Source organism: Callorhinchus milii, unplaced genomic scaffold, assembly GCF_018977255.1.
Source record: "Callorhinchus milii isolate IMCB2004 unplaced genomic scaffold, IMCB_Cmil_1.0 Scaffold13, whole genome shotgun sequence".
NCBI classification, from domain to species: Eukaryota; Metazoa; Chordata; class Chondrichthyes; order Chimaeriformes; family Callorhinchidae; genus Callorhinchus; species Callorhinchus milii.
The window spans coordinates 4867707-4880408 of record NW_024704754.1 but is presented as its reverse complement, the minus strand read 5'-3'; the positions used below and the strand labels follow the sequence as shown (position 1 = coordinate 4880408).

General features: G+C 43.0%; 1 protein-coding gene across 2 annotated transcripts; it reads left to right on the top strand.

Moving 5' to 3' along the window:
- The first annotated feature begins 1241 nt into the window (after window positions 1-1241).
- On the top strand, window positions 1242-12358 carry sncb (synuclein, beta). 2 transcript variants are annotated; one of them, XM_007906248.2, is made up of 6 exons: window positions 1242-1581; window positions 2058-2231; window positions 3501-3539; window positions 5109-5260; window positions 8584-8691; window positions 11816-12358. In XM_007906248.2, exons 2-6 carry the CDS (start codon window positions 2111-2113, stop codon window positions 11846-11848), a joined length of 453 nt encoding a protein of 150 aa, XP_007904439.1. In that variant the 5' UTR covers window positions 1242-1581; window positions 2058-2110; the 3' UTR covers window positions 11849-12358. The 2 variants fall into 2 exon arrangements, with proteins under 2 accessions (XP_007904439.1, XP_007904438.1); XM_007906247.2 differs by having other exon boundaries at window positions 1243-1581; window positions 2055-2231.
- Window positions 12359-12702: the final 344 nt, after the last annotated feature.

The following is a 12702-nucleotide window of genomic DNA, read 5'->3' as shown; positions in this document are numbered from 1 at the left end:
GCCATTAAGCAGGGGATGTGCCTGGCAATGGAATAGTGGAATCAAGTCAACTGTCTGAGGCAATCTTGGAAAGTCTGGTTCCTGAGCAAGACCAGTGTAGAGTACTCCAAGGCACTGTGCTAGACAGACTAGGCAGCCTGGATAAGCAGCAGGAAGCTTTCCAGACAGCGCTCTCAATGGCTAGCCAAACGGCGTTAGCTGGTTAGACTCCAGTAGTTACCCCAACTCTGACATTCCTAAATCTTGGCTCTTGCCAAACAGCGTCTAACGCCTTTACGGGATTAAATAAGCAGGACAGGTCTATCTGGGGATAGAGTGGCACATCCCATTCCAGATAAAGGAAATTTCCATGCCTAGGAAGAACTCAGTCAGATTTGGATTGTCACAAATCATAGGCTGCAATCAAGGGTGCTATCTGTCCGTATCAGTTACTCGTTGGGCTGTGTGCTTGCCTGTGCTCTCCCTTTGAGGTCAGTTTGTGTGGGGTGTTACGATACAACACCCACCCCAACCCCCCCCCCCCCCATGATTTATTTGTGGGAGATGGAGCAACTGTCGAGAGAGATGATTTTTGAGAGAGAGATCTTCTGCCTCTGTTGGCCGGGATTGAGAAGCCAGGGACACCATCTGAGGAATTTAATCTGCTCTCACTGGAAGGAGCGGAGATCCTGACACGAACCCACCCTTATCAAAATAATAATAGTAATCCTCACATTTGATGTAGCGCCTTATCACGTCTCAAAATGTTTCACGGAATATATCGGAACGTGGAGTGACTGTGTATTTTGTGAGTGAAACGCAACAGCCAATTGCGCACAGCAGTGTCCCACAAACAGTCTTGGATTGAGTGACAGCATTTTGGGTTATTTTGAAGGGATTATTACCCCCGGAAAGTGATCCGCCAATCAACTGACAACCAGGTTCCTACTTACTGCTAAGTAAACAGAGGCGTATGGAGTAAGGAACCTTGTCTAAGGTTTCGCCACGTCTGGGACTCGAACCAGGGTCCTCTCGCTTGAGAGGGGATCGAGCTAACCACTATCCTACATGATGAGGGTGGGATCTGAGATCAGCAGATATTATGGCTCCTAATTGGGTCTGGGTTTGGAAAACAATATATGAGCCACAAGCAAATGGGGTAAAAGAGCCGGGCATCAGTGCGATATGTGCCATTTTCACAGCTCCCCAAGAAGATGCGCGATCAGTCTTCAAGCAACACTGCTTGGAAATAGATTAATTGATGGAAAATACACTCCAGGGGCTATCCCCCACTCCCAACACAGCGCTTCTATAGACTGGAGTGACTAAGAGGAAGGACAGAGAGAGAGAGAGAGAGAGCATCAGTCGGGAACATAGATCACACAGAAAGCCTGGGGGAGCATTGCGAGCACTGTAACAGACAGAGAGAGGGAGGAGAGCAGAGCAGAGGATACAGAGGAGGGGAGAGGAACTGGTTCCTGCCATTGCACTGCTCTGTGGATGAAATCCCAGGTTCCCAGTGAGAGGCAATAGGTGGCAAGTGCTGTGCAGAGAGAGGAGGAGAGAGACAGCAGCAACCACAGGGATCCTGGGGGCTGACAGGTCAGTGTTCCTTTGCAGTTGTTTGGTTGTGAAGTGATGGGATGTGATGGGATAGGAATGTAATCAGCACGAGTTCTTTAGGAAATAATCAACCTGACACCAGGAGACCTCTTTTTTTACCCCTCTCTCTCTCTCTCTCTCTCTCTGCAAGGGATGGTGGCTTTGCAAATGAATGGGACTTAGTCTCTCTCTCTCTCTCTCTCTGCAAGGGATGGTGGCTTTGCAAATGAATGAGACTTAGTCTCTCTCTCTCTCTCTCTCTGCAAGGGATGGTGGCTTTGCAAATGAATGAGACTTAGTCTCTCTCTCTCTCTCTCTCTGCAAGGGATGGTGGCTTTGCAAATGAATGGGACTTAGTCTCTCTCTCTCTCTCTCTCTCTGCAAGGGAGATGGTGGCTTTGCAAATGAATGAGACTTAGTCTCTCTCTCTCTCTCCCTGTGTGTGTGTGTGTGTGTGTGTGTCTCTGCTCCAGAAGATCCAGGGCTTTGCAGTTTGAATCCAGGAGGAGAGAGCAAAACCCCCCAAAAAATGGATGTTTTCATGAAAGGCTTATCCAAAGCCAAGGATGGGGTGGTGGCTGCTGCAGAGAAAACCAAACAGGGGGTAGCCGATGCAGCAGAGAAAACCAAGGAAGGGGTGATGTATGTGGGTAAGGTGCAATCAGTGCGATCCATCCCTTTGCATTGCGTTGAATGCACAAGAAAGCGCCCTTCGCATTCGCGAAAGACAAAGGTCACCTTCTCACCCACTCGCTCTCACACTGTCCGGCGATCCCCGTCTTTCTTCGGGAGCACTCACTCACTCACTCACTCACTCACTCACTCACTCAATCGATGCAGATTTGCGAATGGTTGCAATCTTAGTTGGTTGTGTGATATCAAATGGTTATATGCATGTTGCGTGTGAGTGAGTGTGTGAGTGTGTGTGTGTGAGAGTGAGTGTGTGTGTGTGAGAGTGAGTGAGTGCTCAGTGCAGCTTTGCTGATGATTGCAATCCCTTTTGATGTGATGTCAAATCAAATAAATATACATTTTTGTGTGTATGGGTGTGTGTGTGTGTGAGTGAGTGTGTGTGTGTGTGTGTGTGTGAGTGAGTGAGTGTGTGTGTGAGTGAGTGTGTGTGTGAGTGAGTGAGTGCTCAGTGCAGCTTTGCTGATGATTGCAATCCCTTTTGATGTGATGTCAAGTCAAATAAATATACATTTTTGTGTGTATGGGTGTGTGTGTGTGTGTGGAGGCAATGAGTGTGTGCTCACTCCCAAGTGTTGAGCTGGTGTGTGTGTGTGTGTGTGTGAGAGAGAGAGAGAGGGGGGAGGATGGGATCTGAATGGTTTTATTATCTATCATCCTGTCTGCCCACAACAACAACAACAACAACAAGATTCCATTTATAGAGCGCCTTTCACGTCAGGAGGACGTCCCAAGGCGCTGCACAGTTGGGTCATGACCCGAGCAGGGGGGAAATGGTCAGGGTGAGGGGAGGGAAGGGAGGGAGGGAGGAGGGGGAAATGGTCAGGGTGAGGGGAGGGAAGGGAGGGAGCGAGGAGGAGGAAGAGAGTCGAGAGGGGAGCTGAAGGCACGGTCAAAGAGAAAAACAGATGGGTCAGTCAGCCATATGGTGATCACATATTTTTCCCCCATAAAAACGCATTCTCCCTGTGTTTCTCCCTCCCCACTCCCTTTAAAACAGCCACAACAAACCCAAAGAGCTTAATAATAATCCCCCCCTCCAAAAAAAAACACAATACATAGCACATATTTCAGAAGAAGGCGTATTGAAGCCCTGTGCAAAATGATAGGCTCTGACAATTAACCAGGAGATGAATTCCTGACAATTTCCTCGTATTATTAGTCGTAGCATTATTGTTGTTATTAATTATTATTATTATTATAATCCTCTGCATTTTATTTATTTATAGGATCCAAAACTAAGGAAGGTGTTTCAAGTGTGGTTTCAGGTATGAATGTATATAGATGTGTGTGTGTGTGTGTGTGTGTTTAAAAATGGTGAATTCATGCAAAAATGATTAAAAGGTATAAAAATGATGAATTCATGCAAATGCATTAAGCCGTTTGAAAGTGGCGTTCGCGCAGTTTGATGGAGCAGAAATGTGCAAAAATAGCAAGGTTTTTATTTAACCAGAGGGTTGTATGTGTGTGTGAGAGAGAGAGCTTTGTAAAGCCTTGTTGTTGTGTCATGCCTACTCAGGTTTCTGGTATCAATTTCAGAGACAAACTAAACTGATCGATTCATTGTGGTTTTGCGGTGATGGTGTAAATTATATATAAAGTGCATATTAAAAATAGAGATATAAAATTTAAAAATGTACAAAATACGCAGTCTTATTCACTTTACAATATGTGCTGTGAAGCGCTTTGAGACGTCTCAACGATGTGATCAGGCGAACAGGCTCCCCAGGGAGACGGTGAAAGCAGAAAGTGTTGATTCATTCAAAAGCAAATTAGATAGATTTCTTTTAAGAAATAATATATTGGGATATACAGTATATATTCTGGGACACAACCTTATGCATGCGACTGCCAGGATGGTGGAAGGCGAACTGGGTGGACCTTGGTCTTCTTTCGTCTAGCAATTCTTATGTTTTTATGTAGAATTCCTAAGGTGAGCAGTGATGTTGTCAGGAAATTGCAGTCATTAAAATGTTTGGAATTTCAACAGCAAAAGTTCAGGAATGTCAAAAGAAATACAAAGATGGTGTCGGTTATGCCAGGTTAGCACGCTCTCTGATTATCTTTACAACCAGGGACTGACAGACAGTTTGAGAGGGTGTCATCGTGAATGTCCTTCAACTATGTAATCTGTCAGAGCCATACAAATCTTCTAAACTATAATGCTTTAACATATTGCCACTGACTGCCATCCTTAATACACTCAAATTAGCCACAGCTGTATACAAACGAGAATTATGGTCTTGCCAGCCAGAAATTATGTGAACTAATACTTTTTGGCACAAGGTTCGGCATTCTTGTTCAAACATCCTAATATTTTGACCATTATTATTATTGTACCGAAGCCAAAATATTGGAGTCAATATTCCACAGAGTTTAGGGATTCATTTTTAGGATAAAAATGACATTGACATTAACCATTTTAATTCTGGTAAAAATCTGGTATAATCGAAGGTTAAAGACATCTAAATGGTCCACAGAAGGAAAGGCGGAGTGAAGGATTATTGTAGCACTGAGTAGAAAAAAAACGTAGTTAAAGAACAACAATAAATTGCCTTTATATAGGGTCTTTCATGTCGGGAGGACATCCCGAGGTGCTGGACAGTGCATCCGAGCTATGGATTGGAGTCAAGAGAAGTGGAGAGCAAGGTGGAGGGGGAAGGGGTGGGGTGGAGGGTGTGGTGATGGTGGGAGGGTGACCGAAAGCGCGGGCAAAGAGGAAGGTCTTGAGCTAGGCCTTGAAGGAGGGAGGCAAAGGAAGAATGGGAGGAAATAAAGGCAGGGGATTGTCTCACACAGGAACTATAGACTACTGTAAAGTGACGTTTGCTTTTTAGTGGCTGAGAAAACAAAGGAGCAGGCCTCGTTGGTGGGTGGAGCAGTCATCACTGGAGTCTCTGCCGTGGCACAGAAGACTGTGGATGGAGCCGGTAACATCGCAGCGGCTACAGGCTTGGTGAAAAAGGAAGATTTTCCCACTGATATAAAGGTCAGTCTTCACTCAGCGCACTCATCCCACATAGCAATCGAGTCGCAGTAAATCTTGTAAGATCTGATATCGTGACACTTAATAGAGGTTTTAAATGTTAGGTTTTTTGAAAGTAATGTTATATATATATATACTATACATATATATATGCTACTAACAAATTTGGACAAAATTGGTTTGATATATGTTATTGTCCACTGTGATATTTGTCCACTGCCATCTGGACAGTGGAGTCCTGTAGCTCAGTGATTTGAGCAAACGCCTCACAAGTGAGAGACCTGGGTTCAATTCTCAGGCAGAGTGAAACATTGGGCAAGTTTCTTTACTCCACATGCCTCTGTTTACCTAGCAGTAAGGAACCTGACTGTTCGTCGATTGACAGATCGCGTTTCCAGGGATAATAATTCCTTAAAAAAATAATAAATTGGTCACTCAATCCACGACTATTTGTGGGACATTGCTGTGCGCAATTGGCTGCTGCATTTTGCGCCCCCCACCAAAAAAATATATACAGTTAATTCCCTTTACAGTATATTCTGTGAAGCGTTTTGAGATGTCTCAAAGATGTGATAAGGCGCTATATCAAATGCAAGGATTATTATTATTATTAGATGGTGGTGGACCATATTGTCCACTCTGTATTTTATAGCCCAATTTAAGAAACTAGGTATCTGCACGGAGGCTTCTATATTGCGAAAACACTGATGTGAAACTTACTCAGCTTTTAGGAAGGTGAAAGGAGAAATACCAAGGACAGGTGGACAAGCTCATTCAATATTGATGCAATTTATTCCGAACACTAATGTCAGTAATTGATGTTTCCCCAAATAGAATAGTTAGCATATCGCACATTTTAATGGGCTGAAACCTCGGTGGGAAGAGACAGTAAGATCTGCATACTGTACATTTCTCTTAAGTAAGAGGCTCTTAGCATTTAATTTGTTTCATATTCTCAATTGGACGATTTACGATCCATCAGATGCTCTAATTAAGCCACATTACTTAGAATTTACCTTGCTAGCGTGATGTAAGAGTGAAATGAATTTTCAGGAGAAAGCGATAAGATGTCTCAAAGGTAAGCATTAGGCAGTTGTAGAGTAAAACCATTACAGAATCCAAAGAGTGTAAATGCTACAGAGGTGATTGATGCTGTATCCAGGGGATTCTAGAAGGTTACATTCAAGTTAAATGTGGTTTGATCTGCATGAAGTATGGACAGGAGATACTATATAAAGTTCTGCTAAGCTCCTTCAATGGTTCAATGGGTAAAGTTACTCCCTGCTATAACACAAAGCCTCACAGTCTAGAAGACTGTAGGTGTGAATCTTGCTCTACATTGACTTAGGATGACTGAAGGCACAGTCAAAGAAGAAGATCTTGAGACTGGTCTTGAAGGAGGCAAGGAGGGGGTGAGGCAGAAGGTCTCCGAGATGGAGTTTCAGAGGGTGGGGGCAGAAAGGTTGAAGGCCCGACTGCTGTTGGTGGAGCGGGTAAGGCGAGGAACGTGTTGCAGGCCAGTGCCCGCCGAGCGGACAGAGTGGACAGGTTGGTAAGGTTTTAGTTGGTCACAGAGGGAGGGAGAAGCAAGATAATAATAATAATAATAATAATCCTTGCATTTGATATAGCGCTTTTCACGTCGGGAGGACGTCCCAAAGCGCTTCACAGAACACACTGTAATGTGAATTGACTGTATATTTGTGGGCGAACGCGGCAGCCAATTTCGCACAGCAATGTCCCACAAACAGTCATAGATTGAAAAAGACCAATTTTTATTATTGGTTTTGGTTTTGGAGGGATTATTATTAGGCTCTGTGTGGAGTAAGGAAACTTGCCCAAGGTTTCGCCCTCTGCCTGGAATTGAACTCAGGTCTCTTGCTTGCAAAGCGAGTGCTCTAACCACTGAGCTACAGGACTCCAAGATCACACATAACAGGGACTTTTAGCAATTTATTGTCCAGCAAAGGGCACCAAAACAGCGTTCATTTCATCCTGTTCCACTAAGACCATAATATCAGAATTGCAAGGTTCATTCAGTTCAACTTCCACCATCCTGGAAGTCGTTTGACATGTTTTCCCAAACTATGTACTGTATTTTCTAGGAGAAATTATAATTTGTTCTTGAAATAAACAACACTTCCTGCTTCCATTGTGTCCTTGGGAGTTTGCTCCATAAATTTACTACTCGCTCACTGAATTAGTGTTTCAGTGTTTCTGCAGATTTGTTCTGAATTTACCCCCCTTCGATCGCAGGCTGTGTCCTCTGGTTCTACTGTTCAGTGCAAGATAAAACAGTTTATCATGGTCTACATTATCAAGTCCCTTCAAAATTTTAAAGATCATAATAATATTGCCACATCCAATCTCTTTACTTTTCATTGGGTTCAATGAAACTGCTCAGGACTGAAACTGACTGAAAAGGTTTTTATTTTAATAGATCCTCTGTGCTTCTAACCCAAATCCCTCCCGGTGTAGTTCATTGCAAGATTAAAACCGTCTCATGTTTCATATATACGTAAATTGAACTGATGTTGAAACAAATTGATCTGTGTTTTTTATGTATTAAACTAACTTGTAAGAGCAGAACATTTTATTTAGCAATAATTTTAGTATATCTGGAGCCAGATTAAACCAGCCTCTATTCCCAATTGCCTTTTTTTATTGACTTGGCTATGAGTAATACAATACCAATAAATTGCCAAAAATTAAAACATTCTTGAGTTGTCTTGTAAATTTTGGACATTTTCACGCCCAACACACAATACCTTTTGATGTTTATTGAGCCGCTGTAACACGCAAGAATTGCTGCTGTGGCAAGCAAGAGGATCTGGGTTCAATTCCCGGGTGGGGCAAAACCTTTGGCAAATTTCCTTACTTCACACGCCTCTGTTTACCTCGCAGTAAGTAGGAACCCGGTTGTTAGTCAATTGCCGGATCACTTTCCGGGAGTAATAAAATCCCTTCAAAGATATATATATATATATATGTGGTCACTCAATCCATGACTGTTGCATGGACACAGCACTGTAATTACTGTGTGCGATTGACTGCCGTGTTTTATCCACAAAATATGCAGTCAATCCATTTCACAGTGTATCCTGTGAAGCGCTTTGAGATGTCTCAACGAAGTGATGAAGCATGATATCAAATGCAAGGATTATTATAAACTGATCATCGTCTAACATCAAAATTCCAAATTGACCCAGTTTGTTAGGGGATGTGAGGATATTCTGACAATGAACAGCTCTGACATTCTACTGATGCTGGTGTGCGTTTGCACCTCCCTCACCTATTGTTTTCTCTCCGTCTTCGATCTGCGACAGCCTGAGGAGGTCGGGGAAGAGGCGGTTGAAGATTCCATGGTAGGCAGTGAAATGGAACCAGAGGGGGGACCTCACGTTGAACCCGAGGTCTATGAAGAAGCTCCACAGGTACGATAGCCAAAGGGTAGCCACCAGCTCTTGCCCAGGGTTGGGAATCGAGCTCCAGGTGTTGAAATAACAAAGCATTCATTGAGAATATGCGGGGTAAATGAGAGACACTTAGGTAGTACCTTCCACCCCGCTCTTCCATTTGCTGTACTGACCCAGCACTTTAGAACATCCACTTGGCAAATTGTCGAATCCAGTCTTAACTTGTTTTTTTTCCCCCCACTGCAATTTCTTAAAACCCATTCAACAATAGCGACAACAGCAGCAGCAGCAGCAGCTTGGATTTATTTATACACGTCCAAATTCAGTAAATTTTGATTATAATCTCGAGCTCAGTAACTCACAAGAGAAAGGCAAAGAATGAGACAACAACAGCAACTTGCATTTATATAGCGCTTAAACAAGAGACTAGCGTATCGGTCATCTTCCTCCACAAAGAGGAGCTAGCTGTCAGTCATCCGAGGTCTGTTTACAATCTCTTGCTATGTTTAGGTATTCTATTTCAGGACGATCAGTATTCCCGAGGGATTATATGGATTCTAGAATAATGATGCTCGAAAATAAACCAATGGAAGGTCCGTCAGTCATTTAAAACCTCCCGTTTAAAAACTTTCCCCCCAAAGAAATTCATATTCTACCTGAAGGAAACGAAACCCTGGCTTACTCTGACCTCGGAAGGAGGATCAGTGCCATTTTAACAGCTGTGTGGGTGTTGGGCTCGAGACAAGATTAATGTTACACATTACTCACTCCCTCTCTTTCCTGGTAGCACAGAGCCCACATTAGTATTCAGGGCTTTGAATGCTCTGTTCAGGAAAATGTTGATTGCTGGATTTTGTCACCCACACAAACGGGACATGCCATGCTGGTTGACAATTTCCTTTAAAGAGGACATTAAAGGCGAGTGATCCTTTCGACAATGGGCCACTGCACTTGCTAGATAAAGAGCAACTTGTGATGATTGATTTCAAGAATGTGGAGTCCTCTAAAGTAGTGGTTAGAGCGCTCGCCTCGCAAGGGAGAGGACCCGGGTTTGATTCCCGGGCGGGGCAAAACCTTAGGCATGTTTCCTTACTCCACATGCCTCTGTTAACCTGGCAGTAAGTAGCAACCCGGCTGTTAGCCGATTGGCGGATCGCTTTCCGGGCGTAATAATCCCTTCAAAAAAATATATTATTTGTTCACTCGATCCACAACTGTTGTGGGACACTGCTGTGTGCAATTGGCTGCCGCATTTCACCCACAAAACGCACAGTCAATTCACTTTACAGTATATTCTGTGAAGCGCTTCTGTGAAGCGCTTTCAAAGTTGCGATAAGTTGCTGCACCAAATACAAGGATTATTAGTAGTAGAAGCAGTTTGTTTGGGCATTACTTTTCCTCTGTCTGTTCACACTGCAATTTTCTGTCTCATTTTGCCTTCCCTCTCTGTCTCCCTCCCCCTCCCCCCCCCACCACCCCACTCTGGAGATGCTATCTTGCATGAAAGGTGCAGTATAAATGCAAGTTGTTGTTGTTGCTGTAGTTGTAAAGCTGTAGTTCAGCTTCAGCATTCAGTGTGTCAATGCAATTAAATTAGCGATTACACTGTCTGCCAGAAGTCAACAGCATCACACAGACATAAAAAAATTAAAGGGAACAAATTACAATGAAACAGACTACTTACCTAATTGATTTAGGCCTACAATACATGAATGGGTTGTTGATACAGATTATCAGACTACCATTCAGTCACTCCGTTGCAATTTTGCTCAACAGACACAGTTCATAATAATAATAATCGTTGCATTTGATATAGCACCTTATCAAGTCGTTGAGACGGCTCAAATTTGGCCTCGCAACCCACGGCTGTTTGTGGGACACTGCTGTGCGCAATTGGCTGCCACGTTTCGCCCACAAAATGCACAGTCAATCCACTTTGCGGTATATTCTGTGAACCGCTTTGAGACGTCTCAACAACGTGATAAGGCCCTATATCAGATGTAAAGATTATTATATTAAAGACATGATCCAAGATGGGCCGAGGTCGATTTTAAGATTGCGAGTCAGTGAAGCTGAGGCCTCGCTGATTTTAGCTGGAAATGGTTCTAAACTTGCCACAGCAAGTGCACCAGTTAGTTTCACTCTCCGATCAAGGCCCTGATCATAGACGTCTCAACGACATGATAAAGTGCTATATCAAGCACAAGAATTATTATTGTTACTATTATAATTGCGGGTCTGTGGCTATCATTCACTGGTGTGAAACAGCTGGAAATAAGCACAGGCTCTTGCTGGGAATATCTGCCGTGCCTCTGGCTCCCCGACATTTATTGAATTTGATTTTATCTTTCTGACATCATTTGCTCTTATCAAAGAGTAACAAACTGTACAACAATGGTTATATGGGGCAGAGCAGGACAGATTAAGCTGCCTGATTGAAAGTCTGTGGCTCCCAGGTTTGCCTTCCCTAAGCCAGCGAGCCTGTTTTCAGGCCAGTGGCTTTCCGTATCACTGAGTTTCATTATTGCTACTGCAGTCTGCTTTTGTTTAACTCTTCGAAGATTATGGTCGCAATTCTGCACCGATGTAGTTAGATAGACACTGGGCACATTAAGTGTCTGCTAGGATAGCTGTCAAGATCTACATTTATTACAGGCCTCCATTGAGTTATAATAATAAGAAGAAGAATAATAGGAACACGGTTGTTAGTCGATTGGTGGGTCACTTTCCCGGGGGTAATAATCCCTTCAAGAAAAAAATAATAATAATAATTTGGTCACTCAATCCACGACTGTTTGTAGGACACTGTTGTGAGCATATTCACACAATATATTCTGTGAAGCGTTTTGAGACATCTCATTGACGTGATAAGGCTCTATATCAAATCCAAGCATTATTATTATTGTTATTATTATACATGCTTCTGGACCACAGTAAAAGTAACAAACCACACATGTAAGCAAACAATTACTAGTTACTACTTGCTACTTGCTCACAAATCTTATGCGAGAGAAGGCAAAAATCAGACAAGATGTTAATTGAAAAAGCGTTTTTAAGACATCGCAATGACGTGAAAAGACGCTATATCAAATGCAAGGATTATTATATTATTAATAATAATGATTTTTTGTTATCGTCACAGGAAGAGTATCAGGAGTATGAGCCCGAGGCATGAAGAACTGTGTAACCAAGACTAAAAAAAACACTGATTACTGTAACCGTCCTTAAGTAATACAATAATGATTCCTTGACCTGACTTTTGTTATAACCCTTTTGGTAGCCATACTGTGACTGTACAATGTAATATGCAAGGACCCATTTCACTGTTCTCCCTCCCACTGAAATGAGTCCTTGGCTTTGTAATGATGATGTGTTTTGTGAACTGTTTCTACGTGTGATTTTTTTTGTGTGTATCAAGGAAAACAAAATGACCAATGTTCACGCTAACCTCAAGTATGATCTTCCAATCTAATAGCTGACCTAGCTGTAACTGATTCCATGTTTCATATGGACTGATTTTTATACATCGTTTTACCTCAATGTTGTTTGTGAATCCATTCGACGGATAACATGTGTTGCACTGAGAATTTGTGGTCCGAGTCTGGTCTGAATATGTCGCGAGTCGTAAAACAAAGTAAGTGAGATGTATCTGTGTGCTGAGAAAATAAAGTAATAGAACCACGTTCACGCCACGCCATTTATTTGCTATGATCGCCCACGCTTTTGCCAGAGTCACGTCTGCCTGTTCAGGTGGACGTTAAAGATCCCGTGGCGCTATTCGAAAAGAGAAGGGAGTTTTTCTCTCCCGGTGTCCTGGCTGACAATTCCCCCACTAGTCCCTCCCCTCCCCACACGCACCGAAAATAAAATCGGTCACTCACTTTGTGACTGTCTGTGGGATATTGCACAGATTGGCTGCTGTGTTTGCCCACGAAATACGCACCCACACGACTTCACAGTGCATCCGGCGAAACGCATTGAGACGTCTCGATGATGTGATAAGGCACTAAATCGAACGCAAGGATTATT